At 31.8% G+C, this 13,912-nt stretch overlaps 1 protein-coding gene across 2 annotated transcripts in view; it reads left to right on the plus strand.

The window, feature by feature from the left end:
- The window catches only part of LOC111717729 (transcription factor GATA-3), a 25,131-nt gene extending 12,108 nt beyond the window's left edge, over positions 1-13,023 (plus strand). For both annotated transcript variants that reach the window (XM_023493202.1, XM_023493203.1), the window contains exons 6-7: positions 6,809-6,934; positions 11,622-13,023. In XM_023493202.1, coding sequence (XP_023348970.1) covers positions 6,809-6,934; positions 11,622-11,978 — 483 coding nt within the window. In that variant the 3' untranslated portion in view covers positions 11,979-13,023. The remainder of the gene's footprint in view (positions 1-6,808; positions 6,935-11,621) is intronic.
- The last annotated feature ends 889 nt before the right edge of the window (positions 13,024-13,912 follow it).

Genomic DNA, 13,912 nt, shown 5'->3' on the forward strand with positions numbered 1-13,912 from the left:
CACCTTTACTTTTTAATCATTTCTTTTCCATATGAATATTTCATAATTTCATTTTTCCGTAACTTCACGTTAAAATAAAAAAAGCTACTTAATGCCATTTTAAAGTACACCCTAAAAAAGTAAATACAAAAACCTTCATTCAAAAAGGTAAAAACGGAAACAAAAGGAAGCCTTTATGACATCTCGGACATACAAATAGGATTCTGAATCTAAATATCGGAAATCTGAATCGCCGACCGTGATTCAGATTATTAAATTTACGAGCTATTACTATTCCCTTCCTCACTCATTCTTTGAATAAAAATAATAATTTTCCAATTTTTTTCACTAAAAAGTAAAAAAAAAAGTATCATCAACGCATTTGGGAAAAGGATATGCATATACTGTCTAATTGTGTTCTTTATTTAAATTGGTGAACATTCTCTTTAAAGGGATTGTTTGCGAAAAATAAAAGGGGGTAAAGGCTGATATCGAATTGAATTTAAAATTGATCGCTACTAATTTTACTTCGCTATTGCGTCTTTATAAGGAGCACAGTTGCATTATTCCATTTAAATTGTAAATAGTTAAATCAAATTTAAAACTAAACATTCAGATATTACAACCTACAAATATCGAATTCCATTCGATGTATTGGTATATGGTTGATATATCGAACTGAATTCGATATCAGCCTGTATATACCCCCTTTTATTTTTTTTGCAAACACTCAATTTAATGCTCGAGTCTAATTATTATTATTTGAATTGTTGAGCTGAGCTGATGGGAGTTTTCTAATTTGAGAAATCATTTCGAGGGTGTTTCCCTCCCTCACACATCATTTTCGCTAATTGCTAGAATTTTCACTTTTTCTCTATTATTCACCATTCCCGTCTTTTTAGGTTTATTTTCTTAATTAGAAGCTGAGTTTTAGTGAATAGTTCAAAGTTTTAATTAAATTCCATATGTTTATGGTTCAATGTTAATTAAAAAGACTTCTTAGTCAACAATCAAGCATCAAATAAAACCCAAAATATTATTATATTTATTGTAAAATGATAAAAGCAATGATAGGTTTTCTAGGACAAATTTTGACTTTGAAACAATGCTTTTCAAGCCATCATTTTTTTTCGTCAATCATAAAGCTAAAATTTTCGCATATTTTCTGTTCACATTCATGGATTTCTAAAAACAGACAAAAGAAGAAAGAGAGCACTGGGCGCCTTTAAAAAAAGGTAGTTTTTTAAAACCTCGAAATCAGTTGATAAAACACTTTCATGGTTTGCATTACAATATTCTGCAGCTGGCTATAGTGTTATTTAAAACTGAACTTGGTTTTAAACCTAATTGAAAAACAAGAAATGTTATCTCTTGTGTTTATCGGACAGGTGTAGCAGACCCAGTTTACACCAGGTGGTGGTATAGTGTGTGTATATAGATCAAGGTGCTGGTTTTCTTGGCAGAAACCAACACCTGGAGATTTGCAATGTTTTGCACTGCTTTCCTTGAGGCAAAGTTTAGCATTAATTTTAGATTTACTCAAATTCAATGTTTGTAGAATCAAGGTGAGGATTTTTTCAAAATCAATGTTTGTAGAATCAAGGTGGGCATTTTCTTAAAATCAATGTTTGAAGAATCAAGGTGGACATTTTCTTAAAATCAATGTTTGTAGAATCAAGGTGTGGATTTTCTTAAATTCAATGTTTGTAGAACCAAGGTGGGGATTTTCTTAAAACCAATGTTTGTAGAATCAAGGTGTGGATTTTCTTAAAATCAATGTTTGTAGAATCAAGGTGAGGATTTTCTTAAAATCAATGTTTGTAGAATCAAGGTGTGGATTTTCTTAAATTCAATGTTTGTAGAATCAAGGTGAGGATTTTCTTAAATTCAATGTGTGGTGAACTGACGGGAGAGGGGAGGGGGTATCTAACCTGTATTAGTAACTGTTCAGAAGTATAGAATATTGCAAATAAACGACATTTCTTCTTTGCTCAAGAAATGTCAGATCTTTTATTTGCAACCTTTGTTATTGTTTTGATAAAACTAGCTCCTATTGGTCACAATAAAATATGTTCACACACTAAAGCTCACCTACCTTTATTACAATTACATTTGTAAATACATCTCCCCTACCCTTGGCTTTGCGCACATTGGTTTAGCCCACGAGCCGGTAAATAGTTTACCATAGTTTACCATTCAACCTCATCATGCAATACTAGTTCTTGCACAGTTTTAAACTAGGGAAAATTAGAGGTATAAGGATTTACCATGAACTTTCAGGGGGTTTAACTCTCTTCTAGTTTAAACTAGGGGAAATTAGAGGTATAAGGATATATCATGAACATTCAGGGGGTTTAACTCTCTTCTAGTAAACTAGGGGAAATTAGAGGTATAAGGATATATCATGAACATTCAGGGGGTTTAACTCTCTTCTAGTTTAAACTAGGGGTAATTAGAGGTATAAGGATATATCATGAACATTCAGGGGGTTTAACTCTCTTCTAGTTTAAACTAGAGGATATTAGATGTATAAGGATATATCATGAACATTCAGGGGGTTTAACTCTCTTCTAGTTTAAACTAGGGGAAATTAGAGGTATAAGGATATATCATGAACATTCAGGGGGTTTAACTCTCTTCTAGTTTAAACTAGGGGTAATTAGAGATATAAGGATATATCATGAACATTCAGGGGGTTTAACTCTCTTCTAGTTTAAACTAGGGGTAATTAGAGGTATAAGGATTTACCATGAACATTCAGGGGGTTTAACTCTCTTCTAGTTTAAACTAGGGGAAATTAGAGATATAAGGATATATCATGAACATTCAGGGGGTTTAACTCTCTTCTAGTTTAAAGAGTCTTTTCACTCAATTTCAAGTGAACTCTTGTATACCTGATTCACAACAGTACCCTGAGTTAAACTGAAAGTTGATGATTTTCAATTGCGCTTTTTTGCGCATTTATGTAACAGATACTTATATTTTTTTCAGAAAAAACGGCAATATCTTTCTCATCGCTGCTTTAGTCACTTAAATTTAGGTTTAAAGTGTATCGTTGTAAATCTGACATGTACTCCAAAAATATATGGTCAATAACATTAATAGTTCCAATTAGGCTTTAGATTTAAAATCAAAATGTTAAGAAAATAGAAACTTGATTTACATACGATCTGAAAAAAACAGAAAATAAAAAAAAATGAAAAGATTATTTTCAAGAAATTGAAAACTGTGGTATGGGGTCCAGGGGATAACGAAGCGCGGAATGAATGACTCAATGAATGAGTTAATTAATTGATGACTTTGGGAGCCACCCAGGGTCGTATTCTGTCCCCCCCGATATTTCGGGTCAGGTTGTAATTAAGAGGTGGTCCACAACCCTCCCAACTTCCATCCACAGTGTGTCAACCTGTATTTACTGCCTACTTGTCCAGGGGGCGGCAGGGGAGCCACAGGGGGCGAAGGAGGGGGGGGGGGGCACATATTAAACATTTCTTGAATTTTTCAAGGAAAAATGTTGGTTTTAAAGTTCTAACTGCAATCTTTAATTGTAAAACCTAGTGTTGTTATAAAATTAGAAAAAACTCTTTATTTCTGGCACTTACTTAATATCAACCTGGACCTTAAAATCATGGGAACAGTCCCTTTCCATCTATTGAATAGTATACTATATAGGTATATATATAAAACATACCCTAATCTAATTCCATAAACTGCTAAATTTACAATAACAATAATCCAGTCTTTCATCTTAGAGCTTCTGTGTTAAAGCTTCAATACACCTGTTTGTCTATCTATCTATATATCTATCTATCTATCTATCCATCTATCTATCTATCTATCTATCTATCTATCTATCTATCTATCTGTGTATGAATGTGGGGTATCTGTCTATATATATTTTCCGGTCTATTCAACTAATTCTGTATTTTACCACTGGGTTTGACCAAGGCACTGAATAGGACAAACTGCTTTAAAATGTCTTCTTTTCAAATTAACCAAATTCCACCTGGAGATTTGCAANCTTTCCCCTTCTCTTCTTAACCGATGACCCCCCAAAATTCCTTTTGTCAATTTAAAAATATTTGAGACCACTCTAAAAATGTGTTTAGTTCTGGGAAAAAGTTTTATTTTTCCTAAATCTTGTTTCAAAAGTCTGGCGCCTAGAGAATAGGCTAGATTTGAACACGCTGCCCTTAGTCTGAACCAACATATAACTGTTTCATAACAGTTTTTGGCACAGAACAAAATTTCACAATTTAAGAAAAAACGTTGATCTTTTTGAAATTCATACTTGTAAAGCCTTTTAGAATTAGTTTAGACTATTTTCAGACACTCAAAACATTTTCATTTACTGTTTGAGTTATGTAGTTGTTTATAAACTGCATACATTTGTTAAATTTTAGACTACTAGCCTTTGTAGGCGCTTCGCGCCCATCTTCTAAATTAGTTGTGAACATGTTCTCTTTGTGTACATCGTAAAACAAAACAAAAATAATTCGCGGATTTTCACAAAACCCCGTAATCCGCGGAAGAATTTCAGAAAATCTACGAAAATATTTCAAATCCATACTTTCAGCATTCAGCTTCCTATCAGTGAGTTTTCTTCAATATTTCATCAAATTGCTCGAAACATTCCGTACGTTGTATGTATACATATGGCTGGCAGTTTAAAAATGCCGAATTTGAAGGGTTTTAGGTTTTAAATTCTTATTTATTGACTTTTGAACTCGAAGCTTGAACAAAGAACCCTTTTTATACGTCCCAACACTGTTCGTTATGTAAAGTGCACGTGCGCCGACCAACCTAAATTGTTTAAAATCTTCCACGCGCGTTTATATGTATCTAAGTTCTAACGCGCGTTTCTTCAATTGCACCAGACTTGGAATTTAGAATTGAAACGTGCGCGCATGTAACTTGAAACATTTAGATAAACAGACAGATAGGCAGACAGATAAGCATTGGCTCATGTTTCAGATTTAATTCTGTTCGAGAAATATTTGAAAAATGATTTCATTTAACAAGCGCTGTCGTTTATAAATCTATATGGGTGGCCTTCCTTCGAAAGTCATACAGTAACAAATACAGACATAACGTTTCAGCGCCCAACTTACTTTTTGGTCTGTTTTTGATTTTAAAGATTTTTAAATTTTACTTGATGTTTTAAATGATACACATAGGAACTGCACACTTGTTTAAAAATGTCCTTTCTTTTTCTTTTATCTTTGCAGCCTGATGGCGTAAACCTTTAAAATTTCGATCTTTGACTATTTAATCAGCAGAATTAAAAGTTTCCCATTTTGTGGCAAAAAAATGACGATTAAAAAAATATTTTTATGTGTTCCGTTCCTGTTTTATTAAAGAATTAGGGAATTTTTCTATTTTATGTTTAAATAAACAATTTTTTGATCTGAATTAAAGACAATTCTTTGTGGAAGTTTATAAGATAAGATTGCATAATGAGCTTGATTCCCACAATATAGCTAGATCTAATTTAATTGGGCGGAAATACAGGGAAGCATTATACATTTCCCAGACAAAGGAGCTGAAAGGGTAGATACATAAATAAGGTAAAAAATAAGGTTTGGGGTTTTACAAAAAAAAAATTGTATAAATGTCTTTTTTTCCAAAACCTTTTTAAAAAATGAGAAAAGTTTTTTTTACTTTTTTTATCGGTGTAATTAATCTACCCCTCAGTTTGGAGTGTAGAGTGTAGACAGCCTTTATTCCCCTTTATATATCTAGCTTTTTATACATTTAAATCTCAGAGTCAGGTTTCTTTTTTCATCCTTCCCATCCCTTCACTTCCTTTCCCATCTTTTTCCTTCCATTCTTAATTCATCTGTTCTTCTCTTCCCTCACTTCCTCACTTCCTCAACACTTTTTCCTTTCCCATCTTCTCTTCCCTCCATTTATTTACCTCCTCATCTCCTTTCTTTACCATTTCCCATTAACTCCCCCGCCCCCTTTTCAATTTTTCCCATTTACTTTCCTACCTTTCAATTTCTTTCCGTTTCCTTCCCTTCTTCATATGTCTTCCCAATTACTTCCTACATTTCCTTCCCCTCTTATCATGACCACCTTTTACCCCCTACCCGCCCTTATAGATAGCCCCCTACTCACCCCCACANCCCTCGCTACTCATCTCCTTATCCTCAATTTAAAAATTCCTGCCTAACAAACCTGAGAATACCTAAAACCATCCTTAGTTCCCATGTTTACGTAAGCTAACCTCTAATCTAACCTGACAGCCCCCCTGGTCCACTGGTTGTCTGATGGGGAGTTGGTTAGTCGGGTCAATGAGTTCTTCAATCTTAAAATTCATAATTATCTTTCCTTACTCACTTTACTACCAGTCCTTTCAATTAAAATATATGCATACATATTTTAATAAATCTATTTATGTTTTATTCTTATGAAGCTATATATCTACTTAACTATTCTATTTTTAGGTTGCCAATAAAGTATTATTCTTTATGGGTAATCCTTCTCACATTAAAATCTAACTATCTATCTTTCTGAAAATCTATCTATTTAAAAGTATATATTTCGGTCTAACTATTTGTCGCTCCAAATATCTATCTGTCAAACCATCTATCTATCTAACTATATCTAAATATCTGTAACTATCTGTCTTTATACGTATCTAACTAACAATCTTTTTAACTATCTATCTATCTAGATATCTATCTAGCTATCTAGATATCTATTTACAACTATAGTATCTATAAATCAATTCATCCATCTAACTATATATCTATCTATTCATCTATCGGATTATCTATCTTTCTATTTATCTATCAAACTATCTATCTATCTATCTATTGTTTAGTCTGCATCTCGTCGTGAAGGGACGAACTGTACGAACTGCAAGACGATCAACACAACTCTATGGAGAAGGAATCAGAACGGTGAACCTGTCTGTAATGCCTGTGGTCTATACTTCAAACTACATAATGTAAGTATAGAAAAAAAATATAGGTTTACACATTAAGAAAGATAGCTACGTAAACACATATACATATATATAAAGACATAATGATAGATAGGCAGATAGATAGATATATATAGCTAGATAGATGGATAGATAGATATATAGCTAGCTAGATAGATAGATGAGTACATGATTATGAACTACCGGCACGCGAAGTTAAGGTTTAATATCAGCTTTTATATAAAACCCTTTACAGGGGTGTTTGCTTCCAGGTTAAAAAAAAACATTTTTTTCTGCTTTTTTATATTTTTTTTATTTGAGGGCGAGGCTTTTTTTGGTTATTTCGAAAATGTGTGTGATAGCTGTAAGAACCCCTTTTTTAGCTTAGTTTTAGCCCCTGTACAAATTGAACCCCGGATTCNACTAAGCCAACTTGTACGCTGAACTAACCATTTTTTGGTTTTCCGTTTTGATTATAGTTGTAAGAAAATGCATTATTTAATCCCAAAAAATCAAATGTGTAAAATCAATGTTTGCAGATTAAAACCAAAAAAAATTAGAAATTTAGAAATTAAATAAAGGGGTTGAAATAAACTTTCTAGGTAAGGTACGCTACGACCATGTTGGAAGACGAGCAAAAATTCTTCACGAAGGAGAATGTTGAATTGATATGGCATCACTACTAATTACTGATTTTGTTAGTCCTCTAGTTTTTAAGCATGGGAGAAGCAAATTATATGTTTATGTTTATTATAAATCCAAAACATGTTTGTACACTTTTCAATTGATTTTCAGGATTTTTAATTGAAAACATTAATGATTTCAATCTAAATTCAATTTTACTTTAATTTTACGTGTCTAACTTATTATAGCTGTCTTGAGCATGGTCCAGTATAACAACAAATAAACTAAAATGAAATTAACTTTATGTTTAAAGTTAAATAGCGCATTATGCTTGGTGGATCCAAGTTTATAATGCAAGGAAAGTTAATTGCAGTTGCGTATACTCTGCGTACATATTAAAACCAGTTCTCTCTGGACTGTGTTGGTAAACAAGAATAGATGCATCAGTATTACTCTAGTATCCTAGGAGATTAAAAGCATAAAATTTTGATAATTTTGATAATTCACAGAATAGTTTCTTAGGTCCAGAACATTTCATTGATTTTTATGTGAAAGATGGATCCCATGTCAGGCTTCGACATCCGTCTTGTTTTACATTACCGCCCAGAGACAGTACACTGGAGTAAAAAAGATGCGTACACCTCTAACATAACTTTCCTTGCATTATAACCTTGAGTGCATCAGTGTTTACCCCATAAACAGGAAAACAGGAAAATATGCAGAACCCATCCGCTACTGTTTACAATAGATTAACTTTATAGATACACTTTGTTTTGAAAAATAAGATGATAGATAGATGAATTTACAAGGATGCATCTGGACCAAAGAGATTAGTTTACACTAGATGGGTCAGCACAAGGTACTAATGCAAAGAAAGTTATTTTTGTACTGCAGTATACTGTCTTTGGGCGGAAAAGTAAACACAAGATGGATGTCACAGCCTTTCAAAATTATCAAAATTAAATGCTTTTAACCTCCTAGGATACTAAACGAACACTGATGCATCTATTCTTGTTTGCAAAGTCCGCCCAGAGAGAAATAGCTTTAATATACGCGACCGTAATTAACTTTCCTTGCATTACAACCTTGGATCAGCACAACATGTAGAAAACAAGATGAGAACCAATTTCATTCTTTTAACAGATAAAATATCAGAAGGGGCCTGGGCCCTTAACAAATGATTTTGAAAATTAAAAGAAAATTTCAAAAAATAAATTGCGTAATAAATGTTGAAAGTTTAAGCGATTTTTTTTACTTTCTAATAGTATCATAAGATTTGTCCTAAAAACTCATCGTTCAGAAACGTTAAATAATGGTAAAAATTCTTTAATACTTTTTTAGAAAAAATGTGGCAAATAGATCCATTAAAACGGCAAATAGATCCATTTCTGGCCTTGGATCAAACCATTTAAAAGATTTCAATGAAAAAAATGAACGGTTTTAAATCTTTATTTCTTCATAAGCCCATATCAACTAGTGTTAAATAAACCTTTTTTAGTAAAGATTTTTTTAAATTTTGCATTAAAATTTAACTTATTTAATTAATGCATTATGTATATAATTTCGATTTAGGGTTTGTTTTTTGTGATAAATGTAATTTGTTAAAGAAAAATAAAATGCTTGAATATAAGTTCGAATATTGTTGTTTAACGAACAATTTAAAGTCGTTTTGTTTGTCACACATATTTTTACTCAAAATAGGAACAAAATGTTTAAAACTTTGTCTTTTTTACCCAATTTGGAAAATCGTTCTTTTGTCTTTTTTGTCCAGCTGTCTAAGTATACATACATCTGTCTATGTCTAAGTGTCTGACTGTGTGTGTGTACGTGAAGCAATGTGTCCTGTAAAAAATGTAAGTTATTTCACCAAATATTGGATAGATGTACAGATAGGTAAACGAGGGAGGGAAGGTAAATTCACCTGAACCTCAAACTCTTAATAATCTTCCGCAAAAATATTATATTGACATAAACATATTCGACTCTTTAATGTAAATAATTTAGAAATTCTGTCTTTTTGTAATTATTAACCGTAACAATAAGATGTTTAAAATGTCTATAATTAACATATTTCCCACTAATTTCACTAAAAGGAGATGAATTATTCACTGTACTTCCCGTATCGCTATCTAAAGTATTTACGTATTTATATCCGTACTGTTCAGCTGGCTCTAGCTGTATAAACGTCGGTCCTATACTTCCATGAACCGCAGTTGAGAGTCAAGTGTCTAGAAAGCTAGTTCCGCCTTCCCTCCCTCGCTTGCGATGGATTTTCAGATTACAGTTGAGAGTCGTTATATACTAGATTCACTGATTGATAGGGGACAAGGGGGGAGAAGAGGGGACCTTAGAATGCCCAAAATGAACTAAAATTTGTTAAAACTTTACAAAAGTGCACATTAATACATTAATACATTAATACATTCATACATTATCACATTAATACATTAATACATCAATACATTAATACATTAATACATTAATACATTATCACATTAATACATTAATACATTGATACATTATTACATGAATACATTGATACATTAATACATTGATACATTATTACATTAATACATTAATACATGAATACATTAATACATTGCATCTAAAAAGAATAATATGTTTAAACTAACCTAGAAACAGTGTTTCTTCATCAAATACTTAATGAATGAAACATGTAAAATTTAAAAACCGACATGAATCGTTTCATGAAAGAATGTCAAGCACAAGCTTCCTTCCTTACACAGTCCCTTTTTATATTTTATCAAATAAATTAGATATTTTTTCAAAAAAATAAATCATCAATTTTCAGACAGAAAAACATAGATGTCATTTATACTGAAACGAAGGTGTAGAAGGATACCGTAGTGAATCGGATATGCAACTCTTCAAATGACTGGTCACGTGAAAATACGTCTACAGTCCTGTACCTTTAACGAATCCTACAGTTCATAGTCCTGACTTTAAACTGTAACTGTGCAAGTGTGGTGTGTGTGTGTGTGTGTAAAGTGTAGTGTGCGTCTGTTTCTAGGATGTTTGTTTTGATCTAAATCCAGATAGGAGATGTAATAATGGATGCCTGGATAGATACATAGATAGAGAGATAGATAGTGAGATAGATAGATAAATAGATAGATAGGTAGATTAGAGAAATATAGAACGATAGATAGATAAATAGAAAGAGAGAAAGAAAGAAAGATAGATAGAAATTGATAATGACAAATTTATGTAAATAAAGGTGTAATATCTGTTGGTGTGTCTTGGTGTCTGTCTCTCTGTCTGTCTGTCTGTTCATTTTTTCGATCATAACTCAGGAACCTTTGGACCAATTTGCCTCAAATTTGGATTGGGGAACTGGGGAGACCCACGGGAATGTTCTAAGCTTGGTTTTTAGATTCTAAGTTTAGTGGATCGACTTTAAAAGCAAAAATTTAGCTTCCAGGTATAATCGCTCAAGAGCGGGTAAACGGCGAGAATAACTTGAGTTACCTTGGCAGCGCTGGGTTCCCAAGCTAGTACATGATAAAGATAGATTTGTATTCAGTTTTAAGATAGATAGATAGATAGATAGATAGAAAGAAAAATGCTAAAAAGACAAGAGAGAGGAAGATATTTTGGTTGTTCTGTATCAAGTATCAAGTGTAGAGAACGTATAAAGTATGTATTATGATTAAACGTATAATATAATCATAAAATAAAATGAGAGGGAAGGAATTATTATATGTAAAGGGAGGTGGGGGGGTACTAAGGGGAACCAGGGTTTCATCTTATATTTTAAACCATTTTTGATAAAAAGAATATCTTGTTAATGTAGTTCAGCATGAAGTTATTTAATACTCTTTACATTTGTAAACCTGTGAATTAAATTGAGATATGAAGGCCTGCATTTTGAAAAAAAAGAGTTTGTTTTTTCTATTTTCTTAACACTTCTTGCAAAATTATTTGTTTTACTAAATTAGAAGTTTTTTAATACGTTTCATTAAAAATAAAGTTTCTAAATCAGATATTTAAAAAAAAAAATTTAGTTTTTAAAATTCAATTTTTAAATTTATCTTAAAAGATTTTTATTTAATTTTGTGTATTTCAGGTTGAGCGACCCGTGACCTTAAAGAAGGAAGGAATTCAAACCCGAAACCGAAAACTTTCCACAAAATCAAAAAAGAAAAAATCCAACATGGCAGAGTTTTTCCAAACCGGTTTTGACGGTCGGTACAACTTCAGCTCTGGCGGTATGGGCGGACCTATGTCAGGATATTACCACCAGATGTCTCCCATGTCGGGGATGATGAGTCAGTACATGCATGCCGGCATGGGTGGGATGTACATGGGATCCATGCCGACCGGAAATCAGGGAATAATGCCGCACTTACAGTCTACACATGGCATGTTTTCTGCACCATCCCCTTCAATGCAGAACTCTATAGTTGCGGGGGCAACCGCATGATTTCAAGAGAAAATAGTGATTTCAATTCAAAATCGTGAAAAATTCCAGTTTCAAGAGGCTCAGCTCGTTGTTTCAAGGGTTTAGCTTAAATTTAAATGTGCATAGTACATTAAATAGCCGTTGCTAAAATATCTAACGAATGTAAATGTTTTTTAAAGTGAATTGTTTAAAGTGCACTTTCAGTTTAACAAAAGACGCTTGAGAAAAGTTTAAATTCAAAATATTGAAACGTTGAAAATTCTTAAACTTTGTTACTTTTCTTCATTTGTACATATGTACATTTGTACATATGTACATTTGTACATATGTACATTTGTACATATGTACATTTTTACATATGTACATTTGTGCATATTTACATTTGTACATATGTACATATGTACAAATGTATTACACTTTTGATGATCAGATACACACAAAATTTGCCTTAAATTGTAAAGAATTACACTTTTAAAAATTAATATTTTATGTAAAAGTTATGTAAAGGGATTGTCCACGAAATTTGAAGTGAACTTCAATTCAAAGTGTTACACAGGTCCGATTCACAACGGTGAAATTTTTTCTCTGCTCAATAAATCAGCAAGTTGGTCTGTTAGGAAACCGCAACTGAATATAATCAAATTTAAGATTAAAAAAACATGGACAACATTGTTCAGATGAAAGATCGAACCCGTCACTCTAAAAATGAAGGTTTTTTTGAAATTCCGTTTACAATCCCTTTAAATGTAAACAAATGCAAAGCAATCAGGGCTTTCAACAAGATGCAATAAATATATAAATTCTGCAATATATTTTCATTCTGCATTTTAAAGCACAAAATATTATTTTTTTCTTCAACGAATTTTCAATTTATTTATTTTATTTTAAAATAAATATACAATGTGTTTAAAAAGGCTGTGAGCCCTCTAAGGAGTTCTTTTTAGTTTTTATCGGTAGAAAACCAGTTTCAAGCTAACATACAGTCGTAACTAGGGATGTATATCGTTTGCAGGTCAAATTTCAAATAATAAAATTGTATTCTCGAAAATATACATTTGCAAACTTATTTCTGTGTCACAGATATTAACATTTTTAAAAGCGATTTATCAGAATGATTTTATTAACCGTTTGAAAAATCTGGTTGGTTAATATCACAATGTAAAAACAAAAACTTATAAAATATTCAATTTTAAAATGGAATAAGATTCTTGTAGAGTCTCGTAAAAGTAAAAAAAAACTTTTGGAACGGACCTCAAAACACTGTCCATCTGTATTCATTACCAGTATAAAGCGGAATTAAAGTCGTTTTTATTAAATTTTTTAATTTAATAATTTAATTATTTAATTTTTTGTTCATGGAATAACTCTGAAAATGTGCTATGAACATTTTCAGATAAAAAATGTTAAGCTTTATTCCTGGAAACCCAGCATTGCCTCGAATAAAAGTTTTCCCTATAAAATTTGACCTAGTCAGCTTTATGGACATTTCCATGGTTCAGCCGAAATTTGAGGCAAATCCGTCAAAGGGTTCGTGAGCTATGATGAGACAGACAAACTACTTCAGATATTTCGATTAAACAAAGATGATTGTGATTCCGCTTTTTACAGGCTTTGATTGTATTTGTGTATTAGACAGCCTTTGTTTTGTTGTTAAAAAAAATTATTTAATTACATTAAAAAAACAGCCTTTCTTTAGTAAATATATATCAACAAAAAAACAGGAAAATCGAAAGACAAACGTAGCTTAACACTTTATTGTTAGCAAAGATTTATTTACTGGTATTTTAAATTGTAAATTATTTTTTCGTTGGAGGAAATATCAATTTAGAAAAAAATCTTGATTCAGTTTTTAACAAATATGCTTATTTCTAGTAATGCAAGAGCTAAGAACATAAACAGGTTTACATGTTAATACTTAAAATCTTATATCAAATCTTCAAATTTCCAGTTCAAAT

Source organism: Eurytemora carolleeae, unplaced genomic scaffold, assembly GCF_000591075.1.
Source record: "Eurytemora carolleeae unplaced genomic scaffold, Eaff_2.0 scaffold1734, whole genome shotgun sequence".
Taxonomy (NCBI): domain Eukaryota; kingdom Metazoa; phylum Arthropoda; class Copepoda; order Calanoida; family Temoridae; genus Eurytemora; species Eurytemora carolleeae.